Below are 21,568 nucleotides of genomic sequence, written 5' to 3'. Positions count from 1 at the left end.
ATACCTTCAAAACAAAACACAAAGTTCCACTGGTGGCAACACCACTCATACCTGCCATTGTTTTTTAAACTGCTAAAAAGCTCCAATCTAAAATTCATTGGGCTAGAAATTCATTATAGCCCAGAAATGGGTGGTATCTTTAGAAAAGTTTGAGAATTAGTGCCAGGCGCTAACGGTTTAGAGTGCACACAAAATTCATTCTCACTGCTCGAAGAAATGATTGGGGCGCTAAATCAAATCTTAAAGGCCTAGCTCAGTGGTGTTACACTCAAAGGATGGACCAATATCGGGTGCAGTCTAATCTCAACTCATCATTGCCACAGGCATTTCCCAGTACTTAAAGGGGAGGTTCATTGATACTGCAGCACCTCATTCTCAGCATTACTGGCTGTGCAGCTGCCTCAGCAAAGAGAAGCACAAGAAGGAGCCGGAGGACTGAAGCAGGTGTGCTCATGGCAGATCCACATCAGTCAGGTGGTCAGGGTGATTGAATGTTTCAACAAATGCTACTTACCACCATCTGTACCACAAGCTTCATACACTGCCCAAAGCACTACACCCCCAGCACTCACTCACCAACAATCTCTACCTAGCAACACTCACACCCACATCTCACGCCTTGCACACAATTACAGCTATTCAACTATGGCAGGCACAAGGGTCATTAGTTATTAGAATGAATGTGATGTGTGCTATGTTTATGCATAAATTTATTAATGGAGTTTGCAATATTTTGTTGTCTCTCTCATTTCACCTTTGCACCCAGGAGGACGCTGTGATATGGCATGACACAGGGATGGTATGATGGGCATGTGTTAAGCAAAAGGGATCTGGTTTAAGTCATCCTGGTGTGAGGCTGGAGGTCTGTTTGGAGGAGGTGGCAGAGTTCTATGACCACCACCTTGGTGATGCGGAGCCGTCTAATACACTGCTCTTCGCTTAATTGAAGGTAGGAGAGGTGCTGTCGGAATACCCTCGGAGGGTGAGGCCTCCTGGTCAGAGCCCTAATTTCCCTCCTCATCCCTCTGCGCACATGTTCCTGTATTTCTGGCTGCTTACGCTCCCTCTGCCATAGATCCTGGAGGGCGAGGTGGCGACAGTACAGCCCCATTAATGTTGCCAAGTGTAGCAATTTGAATCTTTGAACAATAAATGTAGCCACTTTGCACTTGCCAGAACACTGCTGATAAAAAAGCTTGAAATTACTCATACAAACTGATCCACTGGGTGAAACTGACAAGAAACCACTGAAACTAACCTGCCCTGACAGCTGCGAGTGATTAATGCTGATGCTGTTAAATAACGTCGCTGGAGCCGGCTTCCGTCAGCTGTGCGCCAGCTCTCCCTGTCACTGTCTGGTCGAGGCGCAAAGATAAGTGGCGACAATGAATTTTCCAGATTGGTGCTCACTGACGTCATGATCTGCCTGGCGTTGAAATCCCCGGCAGTACCTCGTACTGGCGACGGAACGGAACGGGGGGGAACGGAGGCGAAATTGCCATGTGGTGCTGGATTCGCCTCGCCCCGGCGCTATTGCATCAGCACCCCATTACTGCCCTCTGCAGGTGCTAACCTACTGAATTTTCCCATTATTTTTGGTCAAGTAAGATATTTAAAGACAACGTTCCTATCTCCATCGCAAGCACCCCCGCTCAACTACTCAGTGGGCAAAACTACCACATGGGCTGGTACTGAACTAAGTGAGCTAGTTATTTTAGGTTTCACATGTGCACTCGCTCACTTTACAAATACCATTTTAAGCAAATTGATTTACAACACCGTCATATTTGAACACTTGTTAAAATACCTTTTCAGTGGACAAATGTCGAATCAATTACCTGAGTCTACAATGGCTGGTGTGGTGGATCGGCTGGAGCTTGATCCCATTCTACAGCACGCATTAAAAAAACCTCGAATGTGGTTAGATAACAACACCTGCCAGGAGCTATTGTCGCCGTGAAGGAGAATATCATGGATCAAGTATGGAAAAACCATCTGGCAGAAGTCAGTCTTCACCTGATGAAACAAGTTAGCCAAAAGTAGAAAATAAATCAATTGCAATTTCAAGATTACAGTAGGCCAAGATTAAATCTGCACGCAAGTTTTAAAAACTCAGAACTCCGTGCCAACTATAACTTTCAAAATATTCATTTTTAATAGCATTAAAATGCCTGAAAGGAAGCTGCCATTTCTTGGCTTCTCTGTAGCTATAATCAATGTACTGTATTGTAAAGTAAGAGCAGTGTCAGCAGTGTCACTGAGCAGCTATTAACTAACTGAATGTGAACAAACCCAATGTACAGATTATAACTGGAGCATTTGCATCATTAAAGCTCATATCATGATTGTATAGGCAAGTAATCAAATTAAAACAGCCTCACTAATGCACAGAAATATTTAATAATCTGGGGCTGTAGAGAGCGCAGAGACTACTAAAGCTGAGCAGCCAACAATCTTGCCTGAGCTTTCTCAGTACTCTGGGTTTACTGATATTGTCACTAGCATTGCTCTATTTGTCTCTTGGGGTGCGGTCTTGCCAGCCCTGGGGAGGCGGGTTGGAAGGCGGGACTGCCGGGAAAATGGCAGAATCTGGGGGCGGGTGCTCAACCCGCTCCCATGCCATCTTGCCAGGAGGCGGATAGCCGTCCCGCGCCGGCTCCTGTCTCCTTGGAGGCGGGAAGGGGATTACATCCACTTATCTGCCTGTTAACAGGTAGTTAACAGGCAGAAAATAGGTTTATCCCCTTTTTGCCCACACAAGTGCGGGCTTCTCGAAGGCTCCGAAACCCGCCAGGTCAGCGAGGCGAGTAATGGGTCTGCGGGGTCCAAAAGTGCGCTGTGAAGGTAAGTGGTGGGTGCAAGTGTGGAGAGGTGAGTATCTGAGGTAAGTGCAAAGTGTTAGAAAAAGTGTACTTACCTTTGTTTCTTCCTGCAGGCTTCAGTCGGTGTGTATGCGGAGAGTCTCGCACCTCCGCGGTAGAGATGACAGGATGGCCGTTGCATTCTCCAATGCAACAACCATCTAATTTCTGCAAAAGAAAGAGGTTTGATGAGGTCTTGAATTCAAGACCTCATCAAACTACAGAAAATGTCACTGTTTGACAGCTTCACAGAGCTGTCAAACGATGACAACAGATGAAACGTCATACATTGACGTTCCCTGTAACCGGTTTTCCCTTAATTGGCCCGCTAAGCCCGCTGGGCCAGCTTAACAAGGTCAATCAAGGGAAAATAGCGTGGGTTGGCCAGAAGTTGATGGAGGCGGGACTGAAACCCGACAAGTGGGAGTCCCGCCTCCAACAGCTCCCCATTGAGAAAATCACCTGCTTAATCTCTTCAAAATTATGTAACAGTTTTAATATTCAAAATAGCACTGTAAAATAAGAATGTCAGCAAGCTAGCTGAACAGCCGCTTTCCTCAGAAGTGAGGATCCACTGTTCTGCAAAAATACAAAACAAATTGAATATTGTTGCTGCATCATAACACTGTTCTATTGCTGACATTTAAAAGCATTAAAACGCACTGCACAACCAGTTAGAAAGCTTCCATTTCCTTTCTCATCCTTTTCATACAGTGTTCACTCCTCTCTGTTCCCTACATTACAACACTTCAGTGGCTACACTTCAAAAATACTTCAATGGCTTTAAAGTGCTTTGGGATGTCCCTTGGTTGTGAAAGGTGCTATATAAATGCAAGTCATATGGCCATATGGTCATAATGCCACAATTACTCTGGAAGTCTGGTTCAGATACTTGGTTTGAGTAATGTTTATTTCGATTGAAAATTGAACCTGTGAACAGAGGAGTGAAACATGCAGCTCACAGGGATCATCTCACCATCAGGAAGCAGTTCTGAAAAAAAATCTAGTGATCAAAATGAGCTAATTGGAGTTAACTATCCTTGTCTTTTGAGGAGTATACTTCAATTCTTTAAATATCTTATCAGGGAATGTGGACAACCTCATCAGTGAAATAATTTGGAGGAAGAGGGAGGAGCTGAACTAATGTTACACTCATCAGCATGTTTCAGTGAATTGGTCATTTCATCTGTAGTAACCCCTCCTCCCCCAAATCACCAAGAAGGTCATCAGCATCAACAGTTGAAATAAAAATATACAAAAAGAAAAAAATCTGTATTACAAAGGAAGACTGGTCTCTTTTAGCAATCTGATTTACTGTAATCAGCCATTGAGTGAGTCGCCTCTTCTGGTGATCGGATTGGTCTTTTGGAACCAAATGAGCATTGGTACCATTCACAAAATTATCAATGACCAATCCCTCCACACCCGATCCTTAATGATTCTCCCTGCTTCCTGCAGGCTTCCCAACATCTCTCCCATTGCAAACTTGTACCTGCTTCTCACCCAGTAGCCAGTAACCCTACAGACTGTCTAAACTGAAAAAAATGTAACCTTCATTCAAGCTTACACAGTTTTAGTGTGGCCTTTCATTAATGAAGAGCTTTAGAGTAATTTCCAGTCAGTAGTTAGCCACAGATAAATCTAGTTCTGGGTAGTCTATTCTCCATTATTTTATTTCACTAATTTATGCATTGTGAAAAGGCTACTGATTAGATTTTCATGCAAAGGCACATAGCAAATAATCTGCAGCATTCAGTGATTTAAACAGGTGCCAAATTACCTCACACATTGGCTTTATTAACTGTAGAACTTCACTTCTCACACCTCCACTGTCCAGCAGTGCACAGGTCAGTGTTTTCAGCCATGTGTCATGGCTTCCACTCTGAGGTATCCACAAACAGCCATCGTCAAGATTTTCGGAAGGACTGGAACTGTTGTCCACCAGCAACTCTTGAACCTGAAACCAGCACATCATAGGTTTAGACAGTTTGATTTTTAAACCAATGGTTCAAAAATACATCACACTGTACCTGTCTCAGGAGTGTTTTGGTTAGCAAGGATATCCAGGCTCTGGATGCAGTGCAGAAAAGGGCAAGCAAATTGATACCCGCCTGAAGGCATACTTTGGAGATTGTCACATATTCTAGAAGTAAGGTACACGGGCTGAAGTTCAGAAGAAGGAAAATGCACTGACAGTTTAAATTCAAACATTTTATGCAGAGGATATTGAACGTGCGGAATAGACGGTCCAGGGAGGCAGACAGTATGGAGAATTTAAGGAATAATTGAATAGATATTGAAGGGAGTGGTTGAATGAGAATTACTAACTTTTGGGATTGGACATATTTTGCCTACAGGTGGAAATTGTTGTCGGGCTATTGACTCAAGTGACCATTCTTCAGGCCTCTGCCTAAACAGTGAGTTTCAAATAGTTAAGTTACCATGCTGAAGACACAAGAGGACATTGATGGGATAGGGCGTGAACAGATATATGGCAAATGCAGTTCTGCAAAGATAAACGTGAAGCAACACATTTAGGGGAAGAGAACAGGGAATAGAAATACACCCTAAATAGTAAACTTTTCAGTGGACTGGAGGAAGAGAGAGAGATACAGATACATAAACAGACTGTTAAAAGCAGCATTGCAGTTGGAAAAAAAGCCATAAAGCACAAATAGGATTCTGGGTTTTACGTATTAGGGCAATGAATACAAAAGCCAGATGATGAATCTGTACAAGACAGTGGTTAGGCCATCATTGGAGTACTGTGTGCAGTCTTGTATATTATAGAAAATATATTAGAATCGTGGAAAAAGGTGCAACATAGAATCACTGGAATAATGCTAGAGATCTGAGAATATAGTTATGATGAAAAATTAGGGCTATATTTCTGGAGCAGGGAAGGTTAAGGAATGATAGAACAGAAATGTTCAAAATTATGAAAAGGTTTAAGAGATAAACAGTAGAAGATCGTTTCCACTTAGTAGTGAATTGATGAGAGAGAGCATAAACTTAGGATTAGTACTAGAAGCATAAAGGGAAGGTTAGACATTTTTGTTAATGCAAAGGGTTATTAAAATATGGAAAACATTACAAGTACAGGAAACTTTGGTTTATCTGGAGGTTAACTGTCCGGAATGCTCGAGCCACCGGCAAAAATCAGGAGCCGTTTCATTAGGTTTTTTTTCTTTTCGTTGCTTTTTTTTCACCAGTCTGGCTCTGCAAGGTCTCGCTGAAGCTGTTGCTAAGCTACAGAGACGCTTGCAAGGTACGGCCAACTGTTTAGAAGCTGTTGCTAAGCAACAGGGTTTGTTGCCAGATACGGAGCTCAAAATCTCCGTATGTTTCAACATTAGCGCTGGCTTGTCCGGCACTTTTGATGGGACGGCAACAGCTCGGTCCTGTCGGTGCCGGATAGCACAAAGTTTCCTGTAGCTATTGAAACCGATTCAATCAGATAATTTTAGACAGAGTTAGATTAAAAACTTGAAGGAAAGTATTTAAGGATATGTGAAAGAGCAGGAAAATGGTACTAAAATAGATAGCTCGGGTGTGGAGCTAGTAGTGGCAAAGGCATGAATTAGCCTCCGGCTGTGCTTAAATTAATATGAAGTCCCCAGATGGGCCACCGCGTAGCAATTAGGAACCTGGTTGATTTCCCCCCTACTCAGCCCAGGAATGCAGAGGGCACTGGTAGAGTCCAAGCAAACATCAGGCACTGGTAGAGTCCAAGCAAACATCATCCAGTGACTGAACCTGGGGCTTTCCTAGTCTGTAAGACAGTACCACACAAGGCCGTCATCAATCGCACTTTAATTAACACTTCCTATTCCTAAATTGTTAGCTGTTAAGTTATCATTTGTGCATCGAATAAGATGTAGCTTCATACAAGACAAAGCATAGTGTTAAAACTGTCGCACTACTTCTACATAATGTATGTCAAGTTTCACAGGGTTGAATGATGATTACCTTCTTTCTGGCTGTTCGGAATGGTTGTAAATACATTAGCATAGGGTCAGGACCGTTGGGGTCTTTTTTACTCAGCTCCCAGAACTGGTGACCTGACTGTGTGGCAAGAATGTTCTTTGCACATGTAGCAGCTGCAAAGCGAACTTCAATACTGGCAGAAAAGAATTGGAAGGAGAGAGACTGGAAAATCAATTGGTAATTCCTTAAACATAATGAAATGCAAACAACCTTTGAGTACTTCGATTTATTCTCTTTCCACTCTTAACTGATTTGATTTTCTTTTTCAGAGCTCTTCCACTCCTATACCAAGAGGTTCCTGCAAAGCTACCATTGACACTCCTTAGGTGTGACTATAAGGTGTTTGAATTCACATCATGTGACTCACTCTGAACTGCCGGTCAGGAGACATCTGGGCTGATTGCTTCTCCAATTCCCCATATCTGAGAAGAGGATTCTGGCCGTTACCCTGCGTTTCCATATGGCAACACCAGGTGCAGAAACACAAACCTGAATTGTTTCCTAAAGCTTGATGGTGTAGCACACTGGGGTTCCAATCCACTGTCCTAGGTTCGCAAGCTTATGTAGCTCTTGAGCTTGCTGCATAAGCCCAATAAAGGTTGACAAATCATCTAGTTCTATTTGGGAGGAGGGGGAAAAAGATAAAAGTGACTAGAATCCATTCTGCACCTTCCCCTCAAATGGCGAGATTCCAAACTGAATCACAGGTGTGAACTGAAACTCTTCTGCTGTGGCACACTACATCACATACTGTGTCATCACGGCACCAATCTAGCTCTTAGGAGAATGAGCTAACTGAGCCACTTCCTCAGCAGGACCAGGTTGCATTGTGAGTGAATTAATATTCTGCAGGTTTCTTTTTGCTGGATAGTTTTGGGGAATCTGTTAGAGGGTAAACTGGATAGGGTCTGTGAAATGAGCAGGTCGAAGGGCGGAAAGGGCTTTTCTTTTGATACACTTCAAACCAAAGAACACTAGTAGCTTCAACAGAAGGTCCAACACCACCTAATCAGGGCAACTAGGGATAGGCAATAAATACAGCCTTGCTAGTATCACCCACATCTTGAGAACAAATTAGAACATTTTATAGTAAGGCTCTGGAATAAATTTCTAAACTGTAGAGAATACAGTTCTCTACCTTGGAGTGAGTCAAAGCAGTAATCTCTTAATTATTTCAACTGAGATGAAACTATGGGGTCAATTTTAATCTAAACCGCCCGTCGGGAAACTGACAGGATTGGACGTAACGCTAGTTTTTCACCCCACCTGATTTTACTCTTTATTGATGTTAATGGAGAGTAATATTAGGCAGGGTATAAAACCGGAGTTAAAATTATTCCCGGAGAGTGATGTTTAAGATACTTAACAACACAGAACCACTCCTCTATCCATTTTTTCAGCCATGGGCAGTAAACTCAGCATCATTGATGTGATAATGGTCTAGAAATTTGAGCACGCCTATTTTTGGGCACCTGGGGGGTGGAGGTGGTGTGCGCAGGGATCGAGCCCGGTGCCTGAATGGAGGGACTCGAGTCACCCAGATATTAGGCCTCGAGACTCATTTCCACTGAGCCAGTGAACTGCAGAGCGGGATTGAAGATCGGGCCACTGCTGGTGTTGCAGAGGCCCTCAGGTAAGTTAGGAGGGGTGGTTATGCGGCCGGCAATGGACTGCACTCTTTGAATGGGGAGTGCTCCATATTCAGGCTGGTGCCGGCTGCCTTGGAGGAAACAAATCCTGCAGTGGTGGCCTCAAACAGGCGTTAGGACCTTGCATATGCAAAAAAGCGGCCTAACGCCTTTCACAGGCATGGCCACCGCACACCTTTACCAATACGATGGACGATGCACCTCTGGCTAGTAATGAGTGTGCGCATCCTGCCCACCATTTTGGAGGCTTAAGAGGCCGTTTAGCAACCATTAAATGGATGCTGTGCAGCCGAATTTCTAGGCCAATATCTGCATCAAAGGATTAGTAGTTACAACATAATGACTGCAAATTTATGAAGTGAAATTTAAGAGTTCATCTTGGAGATCTAATGTTGTGAATATATATTACATACATGCGAATATATAATAAACTGTGTAAGCAGAACCGCATACAAGCAAGCCTAATAAAAGTAATTCTTAGCATTGTCCTGATATGATGCAAATTGTTCACATCTCAAATTTTCTCCTTACAAATTGGTAATTGCTATAAAATGAGATAAAACATTAGTGATATACTGTACAATAAACATGACAATTCACACAGATTCACTACAAAGGCAGTACAAGTTAATTTGAGAAATCGTTTGAATGTTAGTGAGTTCACAACACTATAGGATGCAGGCTACAAAGCAAATAGCTTAGAGATCTGCAGGCATTTGTTTGCTTTTAGCTTCATTTCAAAATGTGTATAAACTCACCATTGGTCAATGAGAGCATTATTAATTACACTTAGGAGAATGAAAACTAATTTAGATTGATTTTCTTTTAACAGTTCTGCTGCCTTGCAATGAAATTCATCCTTCTTGTGTTGTAAAGCAATGGTGGAAAAGTCAATTGGACCCATTTCTCCTAAGCAATTCCCTGCAGCTTCTGAAATCATAAAACAAACATAAATGAGAGATATATTCAATTATGTCACACATGGTAGTTGCTACTAACCAAATAATCCAGAACAAGCAAAAAACTGCATTACAAGCCTTTGTACTGAATATAACAATGCAAAAATGGGCACAAGCCTGAACTGGTAATGTAATAGTTACAACCGGAGCAGATTTTAAACATAGCATTTTTCTCAGTGTTTGCACCCAATGTCAGTACCAAGCGCTTCTGGAGTGACTTATAGCTTGATTGTAGGGTAATGTTGCCATCTCAGCTATATGTCAACCCCAGCTTCAAAGTGCACCCTCCTGCACTAGTGTGCCACTTTCATTTCACACATCAGCCATTCCTCAGTTAAATGGCTCAGCCTGAATTATCCTCAGTTTTGTGCAATGGACTTATTTTCATTAGTGCCTAGATTGAGACAACTAGAACTCATTTCGGGTAGGACTTTTACAGCAACTGAACATTCCATCAGGTGAAGCTGGATTTAAAGTCAGGTGCCAGATATTCTACACTGATTCCCAACCCACCCATCTCTTGAGTTCTGCTGGGAGGTACTGTTTGATGATTACCAGACTGTACACACAGTATTGGGAACCTGGAACCACAAGCCAATACCACCTCATAGCAACAAGAATATGGATTAAATGACAGCATGGCAAAGTAGTCAAATAAGGGACACCATTTGACAATATCAGTCACCATCAGGATACTGATATCACAAGATAATTACAGATGAAGAAAGTCATTCGGCCCATTTTAGTTCATCTATCCAGAAAGATGGTACGCTTACAGTTCTCTTGTGCTGTAATTGTGTATAATTCTCCATGAACATCTTAGTTCAAGATCAAGGTTCAATCTTAGAGGATCCATTGAATCAGAGCTGTCTAAACACTCACCTAGTATGTCTTTTCCAGCAGGGTGATAGATAGCAGATTTGCACAGCTGCAAGAGATTTACAACTAGTTTCACCAGGACACTGGACTCTGGGTCATCTGATAAAGAGATTTTAAAAATGTTTAATCAATCAAGTCTAGCAACATGTCTAATAACTTTTTTTTTTTACTGCCACATGAACTACAACCCCTAGTACTGAACCTCATGAAATATATAGGCCCTGAAATGATGGTGTCTTCGACGGCGTATGCTCAGCGCATGCCGCCATAATCTTTCTGAAAGGCCCCGCAACCTCTGGGTTACCACATTCGCTTGTGCATGCATGAAAACCCGCAACTTGCGATCTGTCAAGGTACGCCTTGACTGATCATACGAACTGTAAGTAAAATCAGTTTCACTGGTGCAGAGTTGGGCTATTTGCCCAACAACTGCCCACAAAACCCTTAAGGTGGTAAAAGCAGGCATAGGGCCTGCTTTCATCAGTGCAAGAGTTATTATAAATCTTAAATTAAACTTTTAAAAGTAAAAAATGATGCACAAACACTTAAAATTAGTTTATGCAAATATTAGCCCGGATTAAAATGTTTAAAATTATTTTTCAAAAAATTTAATTTTTATTGTATTTGGTGTAATGAAGGAAGTTATGAATAAAATTGAAATTCAGAACATTTATATTTATTAGAATTGCCTAAATTGTTTAGTTTTGGGGATTCCATTGTGTGTCATTAGGGGATTCCGTTCCTAAATGATGGAAATGGAATCCTCCTTTCTCATTGGAGGACCGGGCCCACGTGATCCCAGGGACGCTTCTGAACCGCCTGCGTCCCAGGGATCAGTGGGCCTTTCCGCTGCCGTACGCATAGAGGCTTGAGAAGGGAACTCTCGGCAGCTTGGACAACAACAGGTAGGTGCGGAAATGTTTTACGGGTCGAAGGCATACTCCGTAGGTACGCTTCTACCGCAATATCAGGGCCATTACACATTACATAATGGCCTCCTCCTGAGGTCCCCACCATCACAGAGGCCAGTCTTCAGCCAATTCGATTCACTCCACGTGATATCAAGAAACGGCTGAGTGCACTGGATACAGCAAAGGCTATTGGCCCTGACAATATCCCGGCTATAGTGCTAAAGACTTGTGCTCCAGAACTAGCCGCGCCTCTATCCAAGCTGTTCCAGTACAGCTACAACACTGGCATCTACCCGACAAAGTGGAAAATTGCCCAGGTATATCCTGTCCACAAAAAGCAGGACAAATCCAATCCGGCCAGTTACCACCCCATCAGCCTACACTCAGTCATCAGCAAAGTGATGGAAGGTGTCGTCGACAGGGCTATTAAGCAGTACTTATTCACCAATAACCTGCTCACCAATGTTCAGCTTGGGTTCCGCCAGGAACACTCGGCTCCAGACCTCATTACAGCCTTAGTTCAAACATGGACAAAAGAGCTGAATTCTAGGAGGTGAGCTGAGAGTGACTGCCCTTGACATCAAGGCAGCATTTGACTGAGTGTGGCATCAAGGAGCCCTAGTAAAATTGAAGTCAATGGGAATCAGGGGAAAAACTCTCCACTGGCTGGAGTCATACCCAGCACAAAGGAAGATAGTTGTGGTTGTTGGAGGCCAATCACCTCAGCCCCAGCACATCACTACAGGAGTTCCTCAGGGCAGTGTCCTCGACCCATCTTCAGCTGCTTCATCAATGACCTTCCCTTCATCATAAGGTCAGAAGTGGGGATGTTCGCTAATGATTGCACAGTGTTCAGTTCCATTCGCAACTCCTCAGAAAATGAAGCAGTCCGTGCCCACATGCAGCAAGACATGGACAACATTCAGGCTTGGGCTGATAAGCGGCATGTAACATTTGCGCCACACAAGTGCCAGGCAATGACCATCTCCAACAAATGTGATAAGTCACACAACACCAGGTTATAGTCCAACAGCTTTATTTGAAATCACAAGCTTTCGGAGCGCTACTCCTTCGTCAGGTGAAGTGAAGAGATGCATATAGACACAGCATATATTGTCACAGAACACTGCCAGATGATTACAGGTAATCTTTCTAACTGCCCTTTATCACACCTCGGCAGAGAGATAATCACAGCAATCAAAGGTGTGAATGGTGTCCAAACAGGTCAGTCAGGAAAACATTACATCAAAGAACAATGAGGTGGGGTCACAAAGGGTCAAATGTTGCAGATGCTGGGATCTGTATGAAAAACAAAGAACAAGCAAAATACAATAAAAAAAAAAAAAAAAATTTTTTTGCTGGAAATCACAGCAGGTCCGGCCGCATCTGTGTAGAGAGAACAAGCCAACGACGACTCGAGTCTGGATGACTCTACGTCAGGTGGGGTTACATGTAGCGTGACATGAACCCAAGATCCTGGTCGAGGCCGTCCCCATGAGTGCGGAACTTGGCTATCAGTTTCTGCTCGACGATTTTGCGTTGTCGTGCGTCTCGAAGGCTGCCTTGGAGAATGCTTACCCGAAGATCGGAGGCTGAATGTCCTTGACTGCTGAAGTGTTCCCCGACTGGGAGGGAACACTCCTGCCAGGCGATTGTGCGGTGTCCGTTCATCCGTTGTCGCAGTGTCTGCATGGTCTCGCCAATGTACCATGCTCCGGGGCATCCTTTCCTGCAACGTATGAGGTAGACAACGTTGGCCGAGTCACATGAGTATGTACCATGTACCTGGTGGGTGGTGTCCTCACGTGCGATGATGGTATCTGTGTTGATGATCTGGCATGTCTTGCAGAGGTTGCCGTGGCAGGGTTGTGTGGTGTCGTGGTCGCTGTTCTCCTGAAAGCTGGGTAATTTGCTGAGAACGATGGTCTGTTTGAGGTTAGGCGGCTGTTTGAAGGAGAGTAGTGGAGGCGTGGGGATGGCCTTAGCGAGGTGTTCGTCGTCATCGATGACATGTTGAAGGCTGCGAAGAACATGGCGTAGTTTCTCCGCTCCTGGGAAGTACTGGACGACGAAGGGTACTCTGTTGGTTGTGTCCCATGTTTGTCTTCTGAGGAGGTCTATGCGATTTTTCGCTGTGGCCCGTCAGAACTGTCGATCGACGAGTCGAGCGTCATATCCCGTTCTTACGAGGGCGTCTTTCAGCGTCTGTAGGTGTCCTTCGAGACACACGACAACACAAAATCGTCGAGCAGAAACTGATAGCCAAGTTCCGCGCTCATGAGGACGGCTTCAACCGGGATCCTGGGTTCATGTTACGCTACATGTAACCCCACCTGACGTAGAGTCATCCAGGCTCGAGTCGTCGTTGGCTTGTTCTCTCTACACAGATGCGGCCGGACCTGCTGTGATTTCCAGCAAAAACATTTTTTTTTTTTTTTAATATTGTATTTTGCTTGTTCTTTGTTTTTCAGACAGACCCCATCATCTGCAACATTTGACCCCTTGTGACCCCACCTCATTGTTCTTTGATGTAATGTTTTCCTGACTGACCTGTTTGGGCACCATTCACACCTTTGATTGCTGTGATTATCTCTTTGCCGAGGTGTGATAAAGGGCAGTTAGAAAGATTACCTGTAATCATCTGGCAGTGTTGTGTGCTGTGTCTATATGCATCTCTTCACTTCACCTGATGAAGGAGCAGCGCTCCGAAAGCTTGTGATTTCAAATAAAGCTGTTGGACTATAACCTGGTGTTGTGTGACTTCTCACATTTGTCCACCCCAGTCCAACACCGGCATCTCCACATCATCTCCAACAAGAGAGAGAGTCTCGCCACCTCCGCTTGACATTCAACGCGATTACCATCGCTGAATCCCCTATCAACATCTTGGGGGATCATAATTGACCAGAAACTTAACTGGACCAGCCACATAAATACTGTGGCTACAAGAGCAGGTCAGAGGCTAGGTATTCTGTGGTGAGTGACTCACCTCCTGATTCCCCAAAGTCTTTCCACCATCTACAAAGCACGAGTCAGGAGTGTGATTACATAGGATATACAGCACAGAACATAGAATCATAGAAATTTACAGCACATCATATCTGTGCTGGCTAAAAAAGAGCGATCCAGCCTAATCCCACTTCCCAGCTCTTGGTCTGTAGCCTTGTAGGTTACGGCATTTCAAGTGCGTATCCAAGTACTTTTTAAATGTGATGAGAGTTTCTGCCTCTACCACCCTGTCAGGCAGTGAGCTCCAGATCCCCACCACCCTCTGGGTGAAAATTTTTTCCTCAACTCCCCTCTAATCCTTCTACCAATTACTTTAAATCTATGCCCTTTGATTATTGACCTCTCTGCTAAGGGAAATAGGTCCTTCCTATCCACTCTATCTAGGCTCATCATAATTTTATATACCCCAATTAAATCTCCCATCAGCCTCCTCTGTTCCAAAGAAAACAACCCCAGCCTCTCCAATCTTTCCTCATAGCTAAAATTCTCCAGTCCTGGCAACATCCTCATAAATCTCCTCTGTACCCTCTCTAGTGCGATCACATCTTTCCTGTAATGTGGTGACCAGAACTGTACGCAGTACTCTAGCTGTGGCCTAACTAGTGTTTTATACAGTTCAAGCATAACCCCCCTGCTCGTATATTCTATGCCTCGGTTAATAAAGGGATGTATCCCATATGCCTTCTTAACCACCTTATCTACCTGCCCAGCTACCTTCAGGGATCTGTGGACATGCACTCCAAGGTCCCTCTGTTCCTCTACACATCTTAGTAACCTACCATTCATTGTGAATTCCCTTACCTTGTTAGCCCTCCCCAAATGCATTACTTCACATTTCTCCAGATTGAATGCCATTTACCACTTTTCGCGAACGAATAAAAAAAAAAAATCCATAATATATTGACTGCTTTTGGAATGGTGGAAACCCAGCCTTCTGCAAAACTGATCATGTGGTCATAATTTTTTTTTTTTTTTTAATAGACAAATGCACACAAGTGCATCCCCCCCCCACACACACAAAACAATTGACTGAATTGGTGCTGTGTGGTTGGAAGTCTGGGTCATTACAATGTCAATTATCTGGGATAACCTGTAAACCTGTAATACTGTGCGAGATTCAAGTTGTGACAAGGTAAACATTAGATCAGCCAGACTGTTACCATAACAGTGGCATGTGCAGAAGCAAATGGGATTGCACAGATATTTTGACACCAGACAGTTTACTGTCCATTCTGGATGACAAGTGCTGAAGGATCCCCTCCAAGTTCTTTCATTTTAGCAATAATGGAGCACAAGTACGCAGTTTGTTTTGCTCCTGTATGGAAAAAATGGGGTCAGTTTCTTTGTTTTGCATATTGTACACATGATTGCAGAGGAAATTGAGCTGATATATAGGAAGCCACGCCTGAAACAAAATAAGGCGTCAACATTTAAATTAAAGAACTGGGAGGGCAGCAGATGATCACAAGGAAATCTTTTCATGTCCATGCAATACTTGGTGCTAAAGTCAGAAGAGCAGAGGCAGGGGTTTGGGAGTCTGGCGCTTTGGCATCAACATCGAATGCGGCCGTGCTCTGGAAAGAATCATGGGGAAACTAATGGCAAAGATGATGCAAACAGCTACTGCTGATTGAAATAAAACTACATAACAAAAGCAAGCAGCAGTTGGGTTAAAACTCACAAATACATATAGCTTGAGAGTTCCTTGAAATATTGCTTTAAGGAATAATAGACTGTTGTGTCTGGCAACACAGAATTAAAATATGAATAGCAACAGTGGCCCCGATATCTACGGGGAGGTGGGGTAGGAGTGGGGGCGCCCGTCAGTTGAAATACCAGAGGACCTGCCGAATTTAACGGCAGGAGCTCATTAAAAAGGCAGGATCTCATTAGAATTTTTAAATTTCTTTCCAATTACTCTAAATTGAGAGGATGGCCGCTGCCTGGCGGAAATGCCTGCTGTAGAAGGTAGCAGCTGGGGACCAGAGAGGAGGGAGGAAGAGATCCAGGGGTGGGGGCAACGAGATAGCTAGGATCGCGGGGAAGGGAGAGATCGGATTGTGGGCGGGATATGATTGCGTGCGAGGGTCGACAGATCGCAGTGGGTTTGCTTGGGGGGACCAAGGGAAGCACTCCTGCTCCTCCTGGCCCACAAGCTGTGCTAGAAAAGCACTTACCTGCTGGATCCGTCAGTTCTCACCTCCCATTAGCTGTCGGGTTTCCCCAAGCCCGTGCTGGAATCCAAATCACAGACAAAATCTGAGGCACGGAGCCTCATTAACATATTATAATTAATGACCTGCCTCGAGAGCAGGTTATTCTGCTGCCCCCCACCCGCCTCGAGAGCAGGTTACCGTTATGGGAACGTAGTGTAGTGGTAATGTCACTGGGCTAGTAATCCAGAGGCCTGGACTAATGATCCAAAGATGTGAATTCAAATCCCACAATAACAGCTGGGGAATTTAAATTCAGCTAATTAAATAAGTCTGGAATAATTACTAGCATCAGTAATGGTAACCATGAAACTATCGGATTGTCGTAAAAACCCGTCTGATTCACTAATGTCCTTTAGGGAAGGAAATCTGCCGACCTTACCTGGTCTGGCCTATATGTGACTCCAGACCCACAGCAATGTGGTTGACTATTAACTGCCCTCTGACATGGCCCAGCAAGTCACTCATTGTAACAAACCACTATGAAGCAAACTAAAAAAAAAAAAAAAGGACGGACCGCCCGGCATTGACCTCGGCACCGGTTATGGACATGGCACACCCAGCCCAGTCGTCCCTGCAAAGTCCACCTCACCAACACCTGGGGGCTTGTGCCAAAATTGGGAGAGCTGTCCCACAGTCTAGTCAAGCAACAGCCTGACATAGTCATACTCACAGAATCATACCATTCAGCCAATGTCCAAAACTCCTCCATCACCATCCCTGGGTCTGTCTTGTCCCACCGGCAGGACAGACTCACCAGGAGTGGCGGCACAGTCAGGAAGGAGTGGCCCTGGGAGTCCTCAACATTGACTCTGGACCCCATGAAGTCTTCAGGCATGGACAAGGAAACCTCCTGCTGATTACCAGCTACCACCCTCCCTCAGCTGATGAATCAGTACTCCTCCATGTTGAACACCACTTGGAAGAAGCACTGAGAGTAGCAAGGGCGCAGAATGCACTCTGGGTGGGGGTCTTCAATGTCCGTCACCAAGAGTGGCTCGGTAGCACCACTACTGACCGAGCAGGCCAAGTCCTGAAGGACATAGCTGCCAGTCTGGGCCTGCGACAGGTGGTGAGAGAACCAACACAAGGGGAAAAACCTATTTGACCTCGTCCTCACCAATCTACCTGTCGCAGATGCATCTGTCCATGACAACATTGGCAGCAGTAACCACTGCACAGTCATTGTGGAGACAAAGTCCCGTCTTCATATGGAGGATACCCTCCATCGTGTTCTGTGGCACTACCGCCATGTTAATGTGATAGATTCAGAACATATCTGGCAACTCAAAACTGGGCATCCATGAGGCGCTGTGGGCCATCAGCAGCAGCAGAATTATATTCCACCACAATCTGTAACCTCATGGCCCGGCATATCCCTCACTCGACCAGATTACCATCAAGCCAGAGGACCAACCCTGGTTCAACAAGGAGTGTAGAAGAGCATGCCAGGAGCAGCACCAGGCGTACCTAAAAATGAGGTGCCAACCTGGGGAAGCTGCAACACAGGACTACATGCGTGCTAAAAAGTGGAAGCAGCATGCTATAGACAGGGCTAAGCGACCCCACAATCAACGGATCAGATCAAAGCGCTGCAGTCCTGCCACATCCAGTTGTGAATGGTGGTGAACCATTAAACAACTAACGGGAGGAGGAGGCTTCATGAAAATCCCCATCCTCAAATATGGTGGCGCCCAGCACGTAAGTGCAAAAGACAAGGCTGAAGCGTTTGCAACCATCCTCAGCCAGAAGTGCCGAGTGGATAATCCATATCGGCCTCCTCCTGAGGTCCCCACCATCACAGAAGCCAGTCTTCAGCCAATTCGATTCACTCCACGTGATATCAAGAAACGGCTGAGCGCACTGGAATCAGCAAAGGCTATGGGCGCCGACAACATCCCGGCTATCGTGCTGAAGACTTGTGCTCCAGAACTAGCCGCACTTCTAGCCAAGCTGTTCCAGTACAGCTACAACACTGGCATCTATCCGACAATGTGGAAAACTGCCCAGGTATGTCTTGTCCGCAATAAGCAGGACAAATCCAATCTGTCCAATTACCGCCCCATCAGTCTACTCTCAATCATCAGCAAAGTGATGGAAGGTGTCATCGACAGTGCGATCAAGCGGCACCTGCTCACTGATGCCCAGTTTGGGTTCCGCCAAGACCACTCTGCTCCTGACCTCATTACAGCTTTGGTCCAAACATGGACAAAGGAGCTGAATTGCAGAGTTGAGGTGAGAGTGACTGCCCTTGACATCAAGGCACCATTTGACTGAGTGTGGCATGAAGGAGCCCTGGTAAAACTGAAGTCAATGGGAATCGGGGGGGAAAACTCTACACTGGCTGGAGTGATACCTAGCACAAAGGAAGATGGTTGTGGTGATTGAAGGTCAATCATCACAGCCCCAGGACATCGCTTCAGGAGTTCTTCAGGGCAGTGTCCTAGGCCCAACCATCTTCGGCTGCTTCATCAATGATCTTCCCTGCAACATAAGTGTTCAGATCCATTCACAGCTCCTCAGATAATGAAGCAGTCCATGCCCGCATGCAACAAGACCTGGATGACGTTCAGGCTTGGGCTGATAAGTGGCAGGTAACATTTGCACCACAGAAGTGCCAGGCAATGACTATCTCCAAAAAGCGAGTGTCTAAACACTGCCCCTTGACATTCAATGGCATTACCATCGCCGAATCCGCCACCATCAACATCCTGGGTGTCACCAGAAACTTAACTGGACCAGCCACATAAATACTGTGGCAACAAGAGCAGGTCAGGGGCTAGGTATTCTGCGGTGAGTGTCTCACCTCCTGACTTCCCAAAGCCTTTCCACCATCTACAAGGCACAAGTAAGGAGTGTGATGGAATACTCTCCACTTGCCTGGATGAGTGCAGCTCCAACAACACTCAAGAAGCTCGACACCATCCAGGACAAAGCAGCCCGCTTGACTGTCACCCCCTCTACCACCTTAAACATTCACTCCCTCCACCACCAGCGTACCGTGGCTGCAGTGTGTACCATTTACAAGATGCACTGCAGCAACTCGCCAAGGCTTCTTCGGCAGCACCTCCTAAACCCGCGACCTCTTCCACCTAGGAGAAGGGCAGCAGACATATGGGAACACCACCACCTCCAAGTTCCCCTCGAAGTCACACATCATCCTGACTTAGAAGTATATCGCCGATCCTTCATTATCGCTGGGTCAAAATCCTGGAACTCCCTACCTAGCAGCACTGTGGGAGTACCTTCACCACACAGACTGCAGCGGTTCAAGAAGGTGGCTCACCACCACCAGGGCAATAAATGCTGGCCTTGCCAGCGATGCCCACATCCCATAAACGAATAAAAAAAACTCTGCTGTCCCCCACCTGCCTCAGTTAAACCAAAAGTAGGCATGGTCTCAGCGGGTTGGGGTCGGGGAGCCCAGTTTTTAACAATTTAACCCCCCAAATTCCCCCCATTGTTTCAATTGGTTTGATTGCAGTTTACCTCATTAATTTAACAATCTGGAGTAAATTCTCATTATAAATTAGATACAGACTTAATGCCCGTGTCATCTGTCTCAGCCCACTGAGGTTCTGTAAGCAACAGTGCCGCAGCAGGTTCAGATTTCTGATACTGTAAAACATTTACCTACAGTGAAGATTTAGTAAGATGAAGCTTGATTTTACAACCCATTCTTAACATAATGGTGTTGCCAATTGGGCAATAATATATCATATGCTCTTGTGAGGATTGTTATAGAATAAGACTCTATAAAACTACCTTGGCACTCTTTCAACAGATGTTTAATATCTTCTTTGTGCAGTTCTAGTTGTTTTTTCAGATCGTTTAATCCCACAAGCCTAGTCAGTGGTAAGGAATCACAGGAGCTGACTGAAAGGAAGTGATTGATTTCCTGAAACAGAAACATTGTAGTGTAAAGATAAACATAAAGCTGTAATTATCTTAACTTTTCTTTTTAAACTAACTTTAGCCTCACTTTCTATATCATCCAGGGCAATGGAACCTCTGTTTCTGGTATCTCTCGCCTCTAGTCTGCTCTTTTCTATTTCCATTAAACATTGGTGGGAGTTGTCTATAGGCCTCCAAACAGTAGTGGTAATGTAGGGGATGGCATCAAACAGGAAATTAGAGATGCATGTAACAAGGGTACTACAGTTATCATGGGTGACTTTAATCTACATATAGACTGGCCAAACCAAATTAGCAATAATACTGTGGAGGATGAATTCCTGGAGTGTGTACGAGATGGTTTTTTTAGACCAGTACGTTGAGGAGCCAACTAGGGAACAGGCTATCCTAGATTGGGTATTGTGCAATGAGAAGGGGTTAATTAATAATCTTGTTGTGCGGGGTCCTTTAGGGAAGAGTGACCATAACATGATAGAATTCTTCATTAAGATGGAAAGTGAAGAATTCCAATCCGAAACTAGGGTCCTAAGTCTAAACAAAGGAAACTATGAAGGTATGAGGAGTGAGTTGGCTATGATAGATTGGGGAGCTTCACTAAAAGGCATGACGGTGGATAGGCAATGGCTAACATTTAAGGAACAACTGCATGAATTGCAACAGTTATATATTCCTTTCTGGTGCAAAAACACAAACGGAAAAGCGGCCCAACCATGGCTAACAAAAGAAATTAAGGTAGTATTAGATCCAAAGAGGAGTCATATAAAGTTGCCTGAAAAAGTAGCAAGCCTGAGGATTGGGAGCAGTGAGTTCAGCAAAAAAAGACCAAGAGATTGATTAAGAGGGGAAAAATAGAGTATGAGAGTAAACTTGCAAGGAACATAAAAGCGGATTGTAAACGCTTCTACAAGTATGTAAAAAGAAAAAGATTAGTGAAGACAAATGTAGGTCCCTTGCAGTCAGAAACGGGAGAATTTATAACGGGGAACAAGGAAATTAAACAAATACTTTGGTTCTGTCTTCACGGAAGAGGACACAAATAACTTCCCAGAAATGCTAGGGAACCAAGAGTCGAGTGAGAAGGAGGAATTAAAGGAAATTAGTATTAGTAAAAAAAGGTGCTGGGGAAATTAATGGGACTGAAAGCCGATAAATCTCCAGGGCCTGATAATCTGCATCCCAGAGTAC

At 44.6% G+C, this 21,568-nt stretch overlaps 1 protein-coding gene across 2 annotated transcripts in view; it reads right to left on the bottom strand.

Moving 5' to 3' along the window:
- atm (ATM serine/threonine kinase) overlaps positions 1-21,568 on the bottom strand; it is a 206,445-nt gene that overhangs the window by 78,183 nt on the left and 106,694 nt on the right. For both annotated transcript variants that reach the window (XM_085999094.1, XM_085999096.1), the window contains exons 32-37: positions 20,234-20,366; positions 10,339-10,434; positions 9,256-9,427; positions 6,831-6,981; positions 4,642-4,818; positions 1,839-2,016 (exon numbers count right to left, since the gene is read on the bottom strand). In XM_085999094.1, the coding sequence (XP_085855220.1) occupies positions 1,839-2,016; positions 4,642-4,818; positions 6,831-6,981; positions 9,256-9,427; positions 10,339-10,434; positions 20,234-20,366 (907 nt within the window). The remainder of the gene's footprint in view (positions 1-1,838; positions 2,017-4,641; positions 4,819-6,830; positions 6,982-9,255; positions 9,428-10,338; positions 10,435-20,233; positions 20,367-21,568) is intronic.

The sequence above is a fragment of the Somniosus microcephalus genome, chromosome 10 (genome assembly GCF_052327205.1).
Source record: "Somniosus microcephalus isolate GS21.2 chromosome 10, FLI_Smic_1.0, whole genome shotgun sequence".
NCBI classification, from domain to species: Eukaryota; Metazoa; Chordata; class Chondrichthyes; order Squaliformes; family Somniosidae; genus Somniosus; species Somniosus microcephalus.
Note: the sequence above shows the minus strand (reverse complement) of the source record. Positions and strands in the feature narration are given on the sequence as shown.